Genomic DNA, 12921 nt, shown 5'->3' on the forward strand with positions numbered 1-12921 from the left:
CCATCCCCCCTCCCCCCCCCCAAAAAAAGAAAAAATTAAAAAATTAAAACTTAAAACTCAAATAAAATTTCATTTATCTTAGTTTTATTTGAATTCCAGCTGTATAAATTGAAAGAGAGAAAAAAAAAATCTTTAATTCAATTAGAACATGAGCCTAAGAAGGTAAAAAGTTCCATTTATGATATATTTGGGGTCTCATTTGGGCCCTCATACTTTTTGGGCTCCTCTTGAAAGATACATAAGGAGATTACAAGGCTATGAAATTTCTTGCCTTTTATTCGGAGTTGAATTTTGAAAAATATATTTAATTATAGTATATATTTTAAAATTTTCAAGTATTCGATTTTATTTTAAATTATTTACACAATTTAAATTTTCGAATAACTATTCACTCCCAAATACCCCTTAATGAAAACAAATTGAAATGGAATAACCACCAAATAATATGATTCAATGAAAACAAATTGAAATGGACTAACTATCAAATAATATAGTGCAGTGGATAAAGCTACTTTTATGCTAAGTAAAGATCGGATTAGAGCCTCAATATAGAAAAATCTTTAATAGGGAGCACTCTCTCCGAATGGATCCTACACAAAACAAATATGGTTTATCGAGCCTCAATGCAGATGAGCCCTACACAACACAAACACGACTTTATCGTGCTCTAATATGAATGGGCCCTATTCAAAACACACACGGATTTATCGTGCTCTAATGCGAATGGGCCCTACACGAAACACGCACAAATTTATCGTGCTATAATGCGATAGGCCCTACATGATACAAACACAAATTTATCGTGCTTTAATGCAGATGAGCCCTACATGACCCAAATAGGGATTTATCGTGCTCTAATGCGGATGGACCTACACAAAATTATCGTTCTTTAATGCGAATAGGACCTACATGACACTAACACGAATGTATCGTGCTCCAATGCAGATGAGCCCTACACTATACAAACACGATTTTATCGTGCTCTAATACGGATGAGCCCTACACGAAACACGCACGAACTTATCGTGCTCTAATGCAGATAGGCTCTACATGACACAAATACGAATGTATCGTGCTCCAATACAGATGAGCCCTTCATGACACAAACACGAATTTATCGTGCTCTAATGCCAATGGGCCCTACACGACACACGCACAGATTTGTCGTTCTCAAATGGATGGGCCCTACATGACACAAACATAAATATATCAAGCTCCAATACAAATAGGCCCTCCGTAAGACAAATACAAATTTTATCGTGCTCCAATTCAAATATCGGATAAAAAATTGAAATAAATGAGAAAATAAGGGGAACAAGGGGGCAAAAAAAGGTAAATACTTAGACCATCTTTACTACACATCAATACTGAAAAGGCTTTCTTTGTAGAGTATTCCTCTGCTTCTAATTCTTTAGTGATCAATCAATTTTTTTTTTTTTCACATAGAAAATTAAAGAAGAAGCAGATTGTTCCTGAAGAACAAAGGGGAAAAAATGTCTCTGGGTTATGCTGAAAAGCTTTCTTTTATAGAAGATGTGGGCAATGTTGGGATGACTGAGTATTTTGACCCACCTCTCCTTTTGCAAGACAAAGTGAGATTTTTTTCTCTTTTTTGGCACTTTTTTCTGCAACCCTTTACTCCTTTTGTGTTAATTGTTGTGATTTTTAACTTGTTTGATAATTTTATGTGACTGCAAATACCCATAAAACTTGTTTAGGTTTTTGTGCTTGATTAAGAATGGAAATTTAGGAACTGGGGGTGTTTTTGATTGCTTGGTAGTTTGCATTTAGGATTTTTCATGAGATCCAGAATTAATTCCCACATTGTTGAGCGTGATAGGACCCTGATAATCTCAATTTCATTAATCTAATTAGGGGTTGTTAAATCTCAAGGGCAGTGGCAAAGTTAGGATTTTTACTATAAAGGGGTTAGAAATATAAAAAGTAAATATCTGGAGAAGTCAAAGGAGGTTCAATGTCGACTATATATACGGAGAAATAATTTTAATCATGTATAAACGGTTTAGTTTTCTGTCAAAGGGGTTCGGATGAACCTCCTTGACTCTACCTGGGTCTGCGCCTGCTTAGGGGTGTAAACCATGAAGCATTCGGAGTTTTCTAGTTATTTTGTTCAAAAGCCTTTTGACAGTATCATGCATTGTGTTGGTCATGAGATAAATGTTATACATTGGACGATAAGTTCATATGGTCCTTAGTCTTCTCGATTCAATAGATAATACACAATTTGCCATAAAAAATAGTATCCGTACAAGCACTTGGCGGTCCTGCACAGCGTCTTTGTCTCCACCACCAAATTTAGAGCTTTCATGTATCTTAGGGCTTCAATACTACATGGAATGAGGAATCCTTCTATTAGCAATATTATTGCAGCTTGTTGAATATCCATGCGAGTTATGCATTTGTGCTTTGATCATCGTTCCTTTTGCTATTGCATGTCTTCTATGTTAAGGGATTAAGGTCTTTCTCAAAAAAAAAGTTAAGGGCTTAAGGTAGAAGTAGTTAATCATTGATAAAAAAAGAAAAGGATTAGTAGGAAATCAGTATGAGTACCTAGATAGCACTCAAAAAACTTATGGTTGTTCATTTGGAATGGTATTTGGAATTTTGAAGTTCCAACCGCTGTAGAAAATATGGCTTCCAACTTTTCGTTATCTGTGGTCTAGGCAACAAAAATGATCTTAATTTTTCTGTCAGGTATATAACAATTGTTTCAAATAGCATTCTGTGTCATCTTCACAATCACCAATTGTCCCATAGTGTTGTTTTGTCTTTGTTGGAATTCTAGGACCCAAATACATTCTCTTGTTGTCCTCACTTTTAAGTGAAATCTGACTGCTAATAATAAAAGGAGATAATTTTAAGTAGATATCGATTGCTGAATATGTAGATTCTGGCTGTAATTTCTATCCATTGTGCTGTTTAAGATTTTTTGGAAAATCAGTACTTTCTGGTGCTGGAGGATCTTCCTTTTCTTTCAGCTGCTTGTCAAAGATCAGTTTAAAGGGGAAGAATCACTTTATTTTTCTGTGTTCTTACTAATGCTGATTTTTTAAACATAAACTTTGCAGATTGAGAGACTTGCTGTGATGATACAAAAGGTGACTCCTTTAAACAGTCTTTGTCTTAGCTAGGCCATGTGTAGCTTTTCTCTTTAGAAGTAACCCATTCTAACTCTTGTTTCTTCTACAGAGTAAGCATTTAGTGGTGTTTACAGGAGCAGGAATATCCACTTCTTGTGGTATACCTGATTTTCGTGGCCCCAAGGGTATTTGGACTCTTCAGGTATTGTTGTAGTTATATCAGTGAATTGCAAGCCCCTCTTTCTGAAAGCACATTGCTTGACATGTTTCTACTGTTGATATCCATGTTAAAATGTTAAGATTTGATAATTGAATGCTGCCCTTTCGACCTAATTCTAGCTAATTTGGTCAGTCATTATCTCCAATCCTTCTTTCTACCTGCAATGTCATCTTTTAGGCTGGATATTTGGGAACTGAGAGGAGGATGTGTTGATCATCTAAAGGTGGTGCAGAGTTTTCTTTTTCTCTTTTGTGTATTTGATCTGGGAAAGTTATATAAATAAGTGGATGAACACTTTGCACAATAAAGTTGTTTGATAGGTCTATCACTTTGCTTGGTAATAATGACATGAATTAAGGAAGGTGGCCTGAAAGGAATGATCTATCTTACGATGGGGGGAGCTGTTTTCTCTTGTGCGAGTATGTTAAATTTACTGACATGCATGATACACCACAATTGTCTTTTTATGTGTTATTGTTTGTGTATAGTGTCTAGTTCTCTTATTTCATTTTTAATATTGTATTGACACTAATCTCTTTACTAAGTAGGAAGAAGCTATTAAATACACTATAGTTTATATGTGCATATGGATTGCACAAGCAATTTTATTCTTTTCTATGTTGCTCTGGCCCTCCAAAAATGATGTTGTACCCGTGTAAAATCCTTCAAAATGCATAGCATTTAGAGGATCCAACACACAACTAGCTTTATATTTGAAGAGTTCGAGTAACATAGATTTTTTTGATAACTGTGGTGTCCGGGATAGATTGTGAGCATCTCAACTATGCCACCGCGTGTTTGCTATCTCTACCACCACATGTATCGGTTAAATCTTCTCACCAAAGGCTTAGATGGATGGGAATAAACCACTAGTGTTTTTTTTATCTTTGGGGGGATTTGAATCCTGGTTTCCAAGGTTTTCACCTACTTCATTGACTGCTAGGTACACCCTTAAGTGCACAAGCATTTGTATATTATCATTAATTGAGATATGAATGGATAACTTCTATTATTCCTCAGGGCATTTGATGGACAACATTGCAGTGATGTTGTCAGGATCAAGCAATGGTTATGATGTGAATGTCTGTATATAGTGGTGGAGCATTTTCCACGGATTAGAATAGTATAACAATTCTTTACCGCTAAAGAATTATGAGCCATATGTTATCTTCTCAGCCCTTTTATTTAACTGATTGTAGAGAGAAGGGAAAGCGCTACCAGAAGCATCATTGCCTTTTCATCGTGCAACTCCAAGCATGACACACATGGCCCTAGTGGAACTAGAGAAGGCGGGTTTTCTAAAGTTTCTTATAAGCCAGGTGTGGAATTTTTGGTTTCTTACTATATGGGTGTGTTTAACGTTTGTATGGTTATTAATTATATCACTTCAGCTTTGTGTTTGTAGCTAGTGCTGCTTTCTAAATGAAGTGGCAATTTCAACCCCCGATCACACTCCTGTTTTTCATTTCTTCTGATTAGTCATTTAGTTGTTCATTTCCATTCCCAGGAAAAGTTCTGTTCTGCCCCTTCCAATGTCCTATGTAGTTCCTCGCTGTTAAACGAGGTGAGTGCTCTGTGCTCACTCTTCTTGCTTGGGGTCTATGCCTGAAGCCACATCTATCTTTGACATGCTAATCGATAGCTAGGGCTGTCAATTGAACACACCCATTAATCTTCGACTTAGATTGCCTTGGAAGAATGTTATAGGATAGATGTATGAATTAAATCACACAACCCTTAGAATAGTTTTCATATTGTTACTAGTGATTTGCATAATTAAAAGCATTTTGAGCATACTTTGCTAATCAACGATCATGGTCTACCGATGTATCAAAGTTGGATGATGGTGAGATTGAAGAGTTTATCATACAGTTTAATATGCTCTTTTGACCTATTCTCATGGCACTATTGACTGTATACACGTTCAACTCTCCTTTTTGCCAATTCTTTTTACTCCTCCGTAGGAACTCTCATCCTTTAGCTCCCTTGGGGATTGAACCAACTCCCTCCTGTCCCTTTTTGCCAACTTCAACTAATTCATAGTGACATAAGCATTAACCAGCAATTGAATGAACGCCTACACGGTTATCATTCCACCCAAAAGATTGGAAATGTAGAGGATTCATATAGCCAACCTTAACTAGATTGGGGATTCAGGTGAAGTTGATAAATTGATGTTGTCATTTATGTTTTGCTCCGTTCTGAGTGTATTTACTGTTGACCTAACAGAAGCAACATAATAAAGACAACACTTCTGATTCCAATTTAATATTGTGTTTGGGTATACTTTATGGTAGTGGTGTGGATGAATTCCATTACTCACTGCATTTCCTTCCATCCAAAGCTTTCCGATTTCCCCCTCAGCTAGACAAAATTAGTTCAACCAATGAGAGAGAGGGAGTATCTATGTGCTTAAAATATGACCTTTCACTTGATCAAGAGATGTTTATTCTACTTAAATTCAAAGCTTCAGATTCCATTTACTCTATGTAGTTTCAACTGTCTATTTCCAAAAAGGTTCACATTTGTATCTCTTGGTGGATGATATTAAAATGTAACATTATTCTTAATTGAAAATGGTAGAACATTGATGGCCTTCATCTTCGCTCTGGAATTCCAAGGGAGAAGCTTTCTGAATTACATGGGGATTCTTTTATGGAACGATGCCCTTCTTGTGGAATTGAGTAAGATTCCGTCTTTTTATGCAGCATGCTATCCTCTGCTACTATGCATGTTCCCACATTCATGTATATTCACTCAAATTTTTTTTATTGTATGTAGTTTTCTGGTAACATTATGGTGATTGCTTATAAGTCTATTTTTGTGAATTGATCCATGAAGGTATATGAGGGATTTTGAAATAGAAACTATTGGGTTGAAGGAAACTGCACGGCGTTGTTCCAAGGTGGGCTGTGGTGTAAGACTTAAAGACACAGTTCTTGACTGGGAGGTAACCATAAACAGCTTTTTGTTTAATAACAAAGTCCTAGGATGAAGGATCTGGGCTTCTCTTTATAGTTGCACAGTTACATTCCATGGCCCTTTAGTAGTGACAGTTAAAGATAAAGACAGAAGTTTGACAGGTTGTACCCTAATGAGCATCCAATGATTTAAGAAAAAGTTGTAATAGTTTCAATGTTTTTTTTTTCGTTATCTGCTACTTCGGCCAACGCATCAAAGGTTTTTGATGGCTAAAATATGATTCCACGTATCACTCTGTTGTTGACCTCATCCACTCCCCTCCTGTTTTTCTCCTCAGGATGCTCTACCTCCAAAGGAGATGAATCCAGCTGAGAGACACTGCAAAATGGCTGATGTTGTGTTATGTCTAGGGACAAGGTAAAGCTAACTAACTATTTGACTACCTTCGTAATCTGGAATTCTGATGCATGATGCTAAATGAGTTCTTACAGTGTTTGTTGACTCTAAACTGTTAAACTATTTACTTCCGTCATTCTTCGCCCTTAATCATGTCAGGAGATAACATGACTTGTTCTACTCTTGCAGTTTGCAGATCACCCCTGCCTGTAATTTGCCTCTAAAATCACTCAAGGGCGGTGGAAAGATTGTAATAGTTAATCTTCAGGTATATTATTCATTGGGCCAAATGTAACATCAGCAAACACATTTCCCATATTTCCATTGACCCTAGTTTTGATGATAGAAATTGCATCAGAGCCTCATAATCAAACCCCCTCCCCCCAAACCAAAATTATTTTGCTTTGCTTTGTCATTTAAGATTTAACTGTTTTTAGTGTACTGCCATGTTATAATCAAAAACAACAAATATTACTTTCTGTTCTCAAATAATTGCAGTTATTTCTCAATCACTAAATCATTCAGGCAAAGCTATCATTTTCCTTACAATGCACATATGGGACTCCTAGCTGATTAGTCTGCTGTATTTTGGCATGATAAATGATTCAGGCCCTGCTTATCAGAGCCAAAAAATAAAAGGAGATAAAGGCTTTCAGTCTCTGTAGATGCTTAATTTTGAATTTTCTACTAGGTCAAATATAAGAGGATCTCCGAGGGAATTAGAAAGTAAAGCTTTAATTATCCCGAGGATGAAAATTTCACAAGTTTCATATCAAAATGTTAAAGATAGGTGAATATTTCTTGCTCTGACCTTGGCAGTGACTCTACTTGAATATTCTCTGCCGATCATCGATGGAAAATTTGTTGGATTAATAGGAGTTCATCTGTTACTTAGCTCTTATATCCTCGTCCATTATTTTGCAGAAAACTCCCAAGGACAAGAAAGCAAGCCTACTGATTCATGGTCTTGTAGACAAGGTAACATATTTTTGTTGTTGTACCTCTATGCTACTGAAAGTTGTTATCATGGTTCGTAGATTCTGAATAGTAAACATTAAACTATTGCTTGGTGAGGTTTCACATGTGGAATTGCTAATTGAAATATATAACCTTCATCTGACGACTTGGACTTAGTAGGTGCTAACTCTTTAGTTCAAAGTCAATGTTTATTCGTTAACCAGGTGCTTAGGGCATCACAAGCCCCCCCTTCCTTCCCTCCCCTCTCTCCCTCAACCTCAAATGTCCTTGAAGTGACTTACAAATGGTTTTGTTTAGGCATGTCTAATGGCTCCCATTTGATTACATGCAAATTTAGCTATCAGACCTATGTGCAAATTCACATGTTCATATATATTTCTTATGGTACTTGGTCTGAAAAAAGATTTGTACTTTTGATTGATCCTGTTTCCAGAATGTTTACCAATATAGTTATGAACAGGTAATCACAGGAGTCATGGAATTCCTCAGTCTGCGAATCCCACCTTTTATTAGAATTGATCTTCTCCAGACCATTTTTACTCAAGCCTCAAGTCTTGGTAACTAACCTGAATTTGTGCCTATCTACGTTTCATTGAACTGTCCATTTGGTATTTTGAAGTCCTCAAGATCAAAAGACAGTTTCACTTGTACTGTTATTTTGCAAGCAATCTCAGTTTGTGTGAATGTGCACAAAGCAAGTTACAATTAATCTGGTCCTCTTTTGAGTGGGTCATTCATTGAATATGTCTTTTGATCTATCCAATTTACTTGTTTTGCAGATGAAAAATATGTAAATTGGAGCCTTGCAGTGGCAAGCGTCCATGGAAATAGAGCACCATTGCCTTTTATCAAATCTGTAGAGGTGAGTTAATGTTTATAGCTGTGTCTGCAGATTCTGCTGATTATGATGAATACACATGTATGTTCTTATAGAATATAAGTACTGTGGAGGCTCAGTGTCTTCCTCTCCTCTCACAGCCACCCCCAACCCCCACACACACTTACATTATTGCACCTCTTAATGAAGAAGTGAAGGAAAAATTTTGTGGCATGCCTTGCCTCGTCCTCCCTTCTTTTTTCTGCCAGGAATCACGGTTATTAAATAGAAAAAAAGTAAGCATGGAATCAATAGCTAGCAGCGGGTGCATCAATTGCATAATCACTGGCAGAGTCAGCATTATCCACTGATAAACCATGACCTTTATGAGTTATTCCTTAAATATGTTTGATTAGTTATGTAGACTTGATTGAAATAAAATGATCCATCACTTTAGGACTTGGGGAAATGGCTCTGTACGCTTGCAGCAAATCAGAACATTATGACCTTCCTTTTGGAGCCTCTTCCTAAAGTAACACCGAATTCGTAGGTTAGATCTTGCCTCTTTTGAGGACCTATGGCTCTGTTCACCTATCCTGTGTATCTCTTGTTTGAGGTATGCAGATCCAAGGCTTTCGGAATCTGTTGTGGTACCATATGAGCCAAGAGATGACAATGATAACAACAACATACCCCCGTATGACAATGATAAATGGGCTCTAAAAATGTGAGCAGGGACGTGGCAAGTAAAAGGGAGTGTGAATAGTCCTACTGTAAAAATGTTGATGCTACTTCAACTTACCTCAGTTTTTTCTGTCGATTGAGTGAAGCATTTACTTTTTGTGCTGACTGTGAGTAGCTTAGACCTTTTTGACCTTTTCTTTTTGGGATGAAGTAACATGTTATCATTAAGAAGGCATCAAGAAGATGCATAAGGAACAAAAAATACAAAGGAGTTGACTGTGAGATCCTGTTGCTACAAAAAAACTATGCTAATGGAAGATTTTGTTACGATGCTCGTTACTTGTCTCATTTGCAAAACAGTGAAATATCCTGTATTTCTTTTCCTTCAGTAAATTATTGTCATCAGTACTAGTCCTTAGCCTTCATAAACATTCTGGATCTATTATGGTAACAGCTTTGCTGCTTTTGAAATGGAACTGTAGGTTTCTTTTTCAGAAAGTCAAAATATGAAAGCGGCTGTCCTGGATAAACAACCTCTTTATCTGAAAAGGTAGTTTTATAACTTGAAGCTTGCTATGTTGAATGTGAAATATAATCTTGTTCAGTCTTTGTAATACATTTTCCTCTGGCATAGTTGCTCCCTTATATTCAAAATATTTTGCTCTTGTATTAGTAATTCAAGATTTTCTAATTGATTCATCAAAATATCACGTAGAAAAGGATGTTTAGATTATCCGACAATCTTGATCACACATTTTCCAGCTTATGGATATATTTGAAAAGAAAGATGTTTTCATTGTCAACGAAACTGTAGCATCCAAAAAATAATTTTAACAATCATTTATGTTTTCCTCTCTTGTTTGCATATCATTACCCTAATCATAATCTAACCTACTTAAATGGAAAAATAAAGAAATATAAATTGGACACCTAATAAAATGAGAAAAGGACAATGAGAGGTAATATCATTTTAACAGTTTCCATTTTCCAGCCCAAAAAGGAAAAGAAAAGAAGACTATAGTTGATGTAAAAAGTCAGTATGCTAAACTCGAAGTCATTGATAAGGAAAAAATCGTAGCTAAGTAAAGGTGAAATCTTACCCATGATTTTCTTAATTCAAAATTTTGAATTTATCTCAGCGGTATATGCTAGTTTTCCCTATTAGTTATTGGTGAGGGTTTATTTCATGTGTTCACTGAAGTTATAAGCTCTCTCAAATTTGAGACATTCTTATTCAACTCCTATTCCTTGTCAGGCGGACAGTTAAGAGTACAAATCCTTTTAACATTATGATGAAATTGAACTTCAGTGATGGTTGCAAGTGCTCATCGGCTGAAATCATGATTCCTATTGATTTTAAGGTGAGAAGACATTTTCTTTTCCATTTGAATTATCACTGATTTGGTTAATCTCTGGCCACATTGTTCTAATACTTTATTCAGATAAATGCATAGAAAATTACACTTTTATGGCTTCTATATTCATTTTTTATTGATAGAAGACACCTAGCCAATTCTATGCTAGCATCCACTGTCCTTGTGGAAACTGAAAGATGATAAATTGATAACTACCATGCTTGTTCAAACTTCTATAATATTGAGTGTAGATCTTCTAGAGAGCTCAATGTTCTAGACATTGTTTTATGTCCCACTGTCATTTTCCTTTTGCTTGGGCCTTGCCATCATGGTTTTTCTACTATAATTGGTATACCTCTTGGTAAATTTGCTGAGAGGCTAGAAACTATTTCAGCACTATTTGGTAAAAATATTTCCTATGTTGGTTTTTCATGCCAGCATGTTCGTTTGTGTGGCATAGATTAGATTACTGCCATGCTACCAAGAATAAGATGGTCGATTGTGTTTAAAGGCATTCTTCACTTCTGAGGTCCTTTGCTGGGTAATATTCTTCTCTTAGCCGGTGACTGTTTGATCACCTATATAGAGGCGAGACTCCATTATGCTGGGCAATGCTCATTGATGGAGCAAATGATTGATTAACATGCAAGACGTTGTATTGGTACAGTTAGAAAAGAAGAGACCCGCACTTTGGTAGGACTTGACCCGAACGCTTTTGAGTCAACAATTTACCCATAGCCCACATCATCCCTCTACGTTGTGGGCATCACAAGAACAATCAATCAGATCATTTTCGATAAAAGGATCCTGCAACTGATCTCTGTCAGATAATTTGTCTTTTAGCTTATCATTATGTTGTGTGACTGGTCTCTGCATGTTTTTAGAATTCTTTTCTCAAGTTGAGGGTCTTATTGTAAACAGTCTCTGTGAGGTCTGCATACAGCCCACTCCCCTTAGACCTATTGTGGGATTACACTGGGTATGTTGTTGTACTGATTGTCCCGAGGGGTGATTATAATGTTTGATTCTATCTTCGCAGATTTCAGCAGACGTGTTCAAAGATGATAAAGACTCCATCTTACAGAATCTAAGAGAAAGCGCCCTCACGGATCCTAGCTGTGGACAGACATCAGTTATTGAGAAAAAGTTCATTATGGTTCCTAAAAGTGAAGTCATAGTACATGCCATTGTAACAAACATCGTCAAGTTCGACAGAAGCTATGATGGGGATCTAAGTAATGGCTCATTCAAAAGGAAATATGAATGTCTTAATGGCGTAATTCCATCGCGAAAACGATCCAACGGTAGAAAACCCAGAGCTGTAATTAATGTAAGGTGATCTTCAGGTCTATACAGAAACTATTGTAAATATTTTTGTAGCAAACACCCTGAGGAAAAAAAAATGTTAATATGTGGAGACTGGGTGAATTTTGATAGTTAATACACTCAGTCTGGTTATTGATTAGAAAACTGAAATTGCTAAACCCATTTTTTGGTATTAAGTCTAAAGTTTTAAAGCTCTAATTTCTTTCTTAATCTATTCTTGGAACTAATGTAATCATTATTGATCTAAATTTGATATCTGTAATTATTTTATCCATCTTATGACTCTTATAATTGTATACTCGAGTGTATATCTTACCTTTATTAGACCCTACTCGTGGAATTATTTTGATTTTTTTTTATGACGAGAATTGCAGCTGCTACTCTTCTAGTGTTCGTTAGGTAAATCACTTTCCGTGTAATAGCTTGTAAATCCACACAGGGAAGATAAATTGTTGGCTAATCCCGATCGAAAAACCATGTTGTAATTTAATTCAAGAAAGCTTTATGTAATAAAATAAAGTTGATTTACTTGTTTGTAACTTATCCTACTAAATGAAATTAGCATCTGAATTTGGTGTATATAATTTAGTGATTATATTGACACCTTTTCAAATTTGGTTGAACATAAAAGAAAATATTGAATTAACATAATATATAACTTTTACTTTTAGTCAAATTAACTTTCGAAAAACACAATATGATAAAAAAAAAAGTGGACGGAGGGAGTAATAATTTTGACTAACATTTTACGATGTATTTTCTCATCATATTGATATGCAAAATATTGAAAATTAGAGTACTAGTTTTCGTATGGTTTTTTAATATTTAACTTTTTTGTATAAAAGTATTAAATTAATGTAATTTAATTTAACTTTAAAAATTAATCAAACTAACTTTTAAAAAAGTGTAATATGACAATTAAAAATAGGTAAAATAAAGTAGTTTAATAATTGCTCTTGAAAAACATGACCAAAAACACAGTTTTCAAAAGCAAATACATAATTAATGTAAGTGTTTTACTTTATTAAATACATATATGTGTATCTTAATTAAATGGAGTCAGATTACATGATCGAGTAATAATGTAATTTAACTCACGAAACATATATATATATATATATA

At 35.4% G+C, this 12921-nt stretch overlaps 1 protein-coding gene across 2 annotated transcripts; it reads left to right on the forward strand.

Annotated features, from left to right (window-relative positions):
- The first annotated feature begins 1345 nt into the window (after positions 1 to 1345).
- LOC107024387 (NAD-dependent protein deacetylase SRT1) lies at positions 1346 to 12071 on the forward strand. Of its 2 annotated transcripts, XM_015225362.2 has the most exons (15): positions 1346 to 1592; positions 3090 to 3119; positions 3211 to 3303; positions 4521 to 4640; positions 4829 to 4885; positions 5905 to 6005; positions 6163 to 6271; positions 6581 to 6660; positions 6829 to 6907; positions 7564 to 7617; positions 8078 to 8174; positions 8397 to 8479; positions 9601 to 9668; positions 10374 to 10479; positions 11513 to 12071. In XM_015225362.2, exons 1-15 carry the CDS (start codon positions 1494 to 1496, stop codon positions 11810 to 11812), a joined length of 1476 nt encoding a protein of 491 aa, XP_015080848.1. In that variant the 5' UTR covers positions 1346 to 1493; the 3' UTR covers positions 11813 to 12071. The 2 variants fall into 2 exon arrangements, with proteins under 2 accessions (XP_015080848.1, XP_015080849.1); XM_015225363.2 differs by lacking the exon at positions 4829 to 4885.
- The last annotated feature ends 850 nt before the right edge of the window (positions 12072 to 12921 follow it).

Source organism: Solanum pennellii, chromosome 7 (genome assembly GCF_001406875.1).
Source record: "Solanum pennellii chromosome 7, SPENNV200".
NCBI lineage: Eukaryota > Viridiplantae > Streptophyta > Magnoliopsida > Solanales > Solanaceae > Solanum > Solanum pennellii.

Excerpts from the sequence above, each read along its gene's own strand:
- LOC107024387 (XM_015225362.2), top strand. The coding sequence starts at position 1,494 with ATGTCTCTGGGTTATGCTGAAAAGCTTTCTTTTATAGAAGATGTGGGC. Across the intron at positions 6,908-7,563 it reads TTGTAATAGTTAATCTTCAG|AAAACTCCCAAGGACAAGAA; the intron begins GTATATTATTCA and ends ATTATTTTGCAG. Across the intron at positions 8,175-8,396 it reads TACTCAAGCCTCAAGTCTTG|ATGAAAAATATGTAAATTGG; the intron begins GTAACTAACCTG and ends CTTGTTTTGCAG.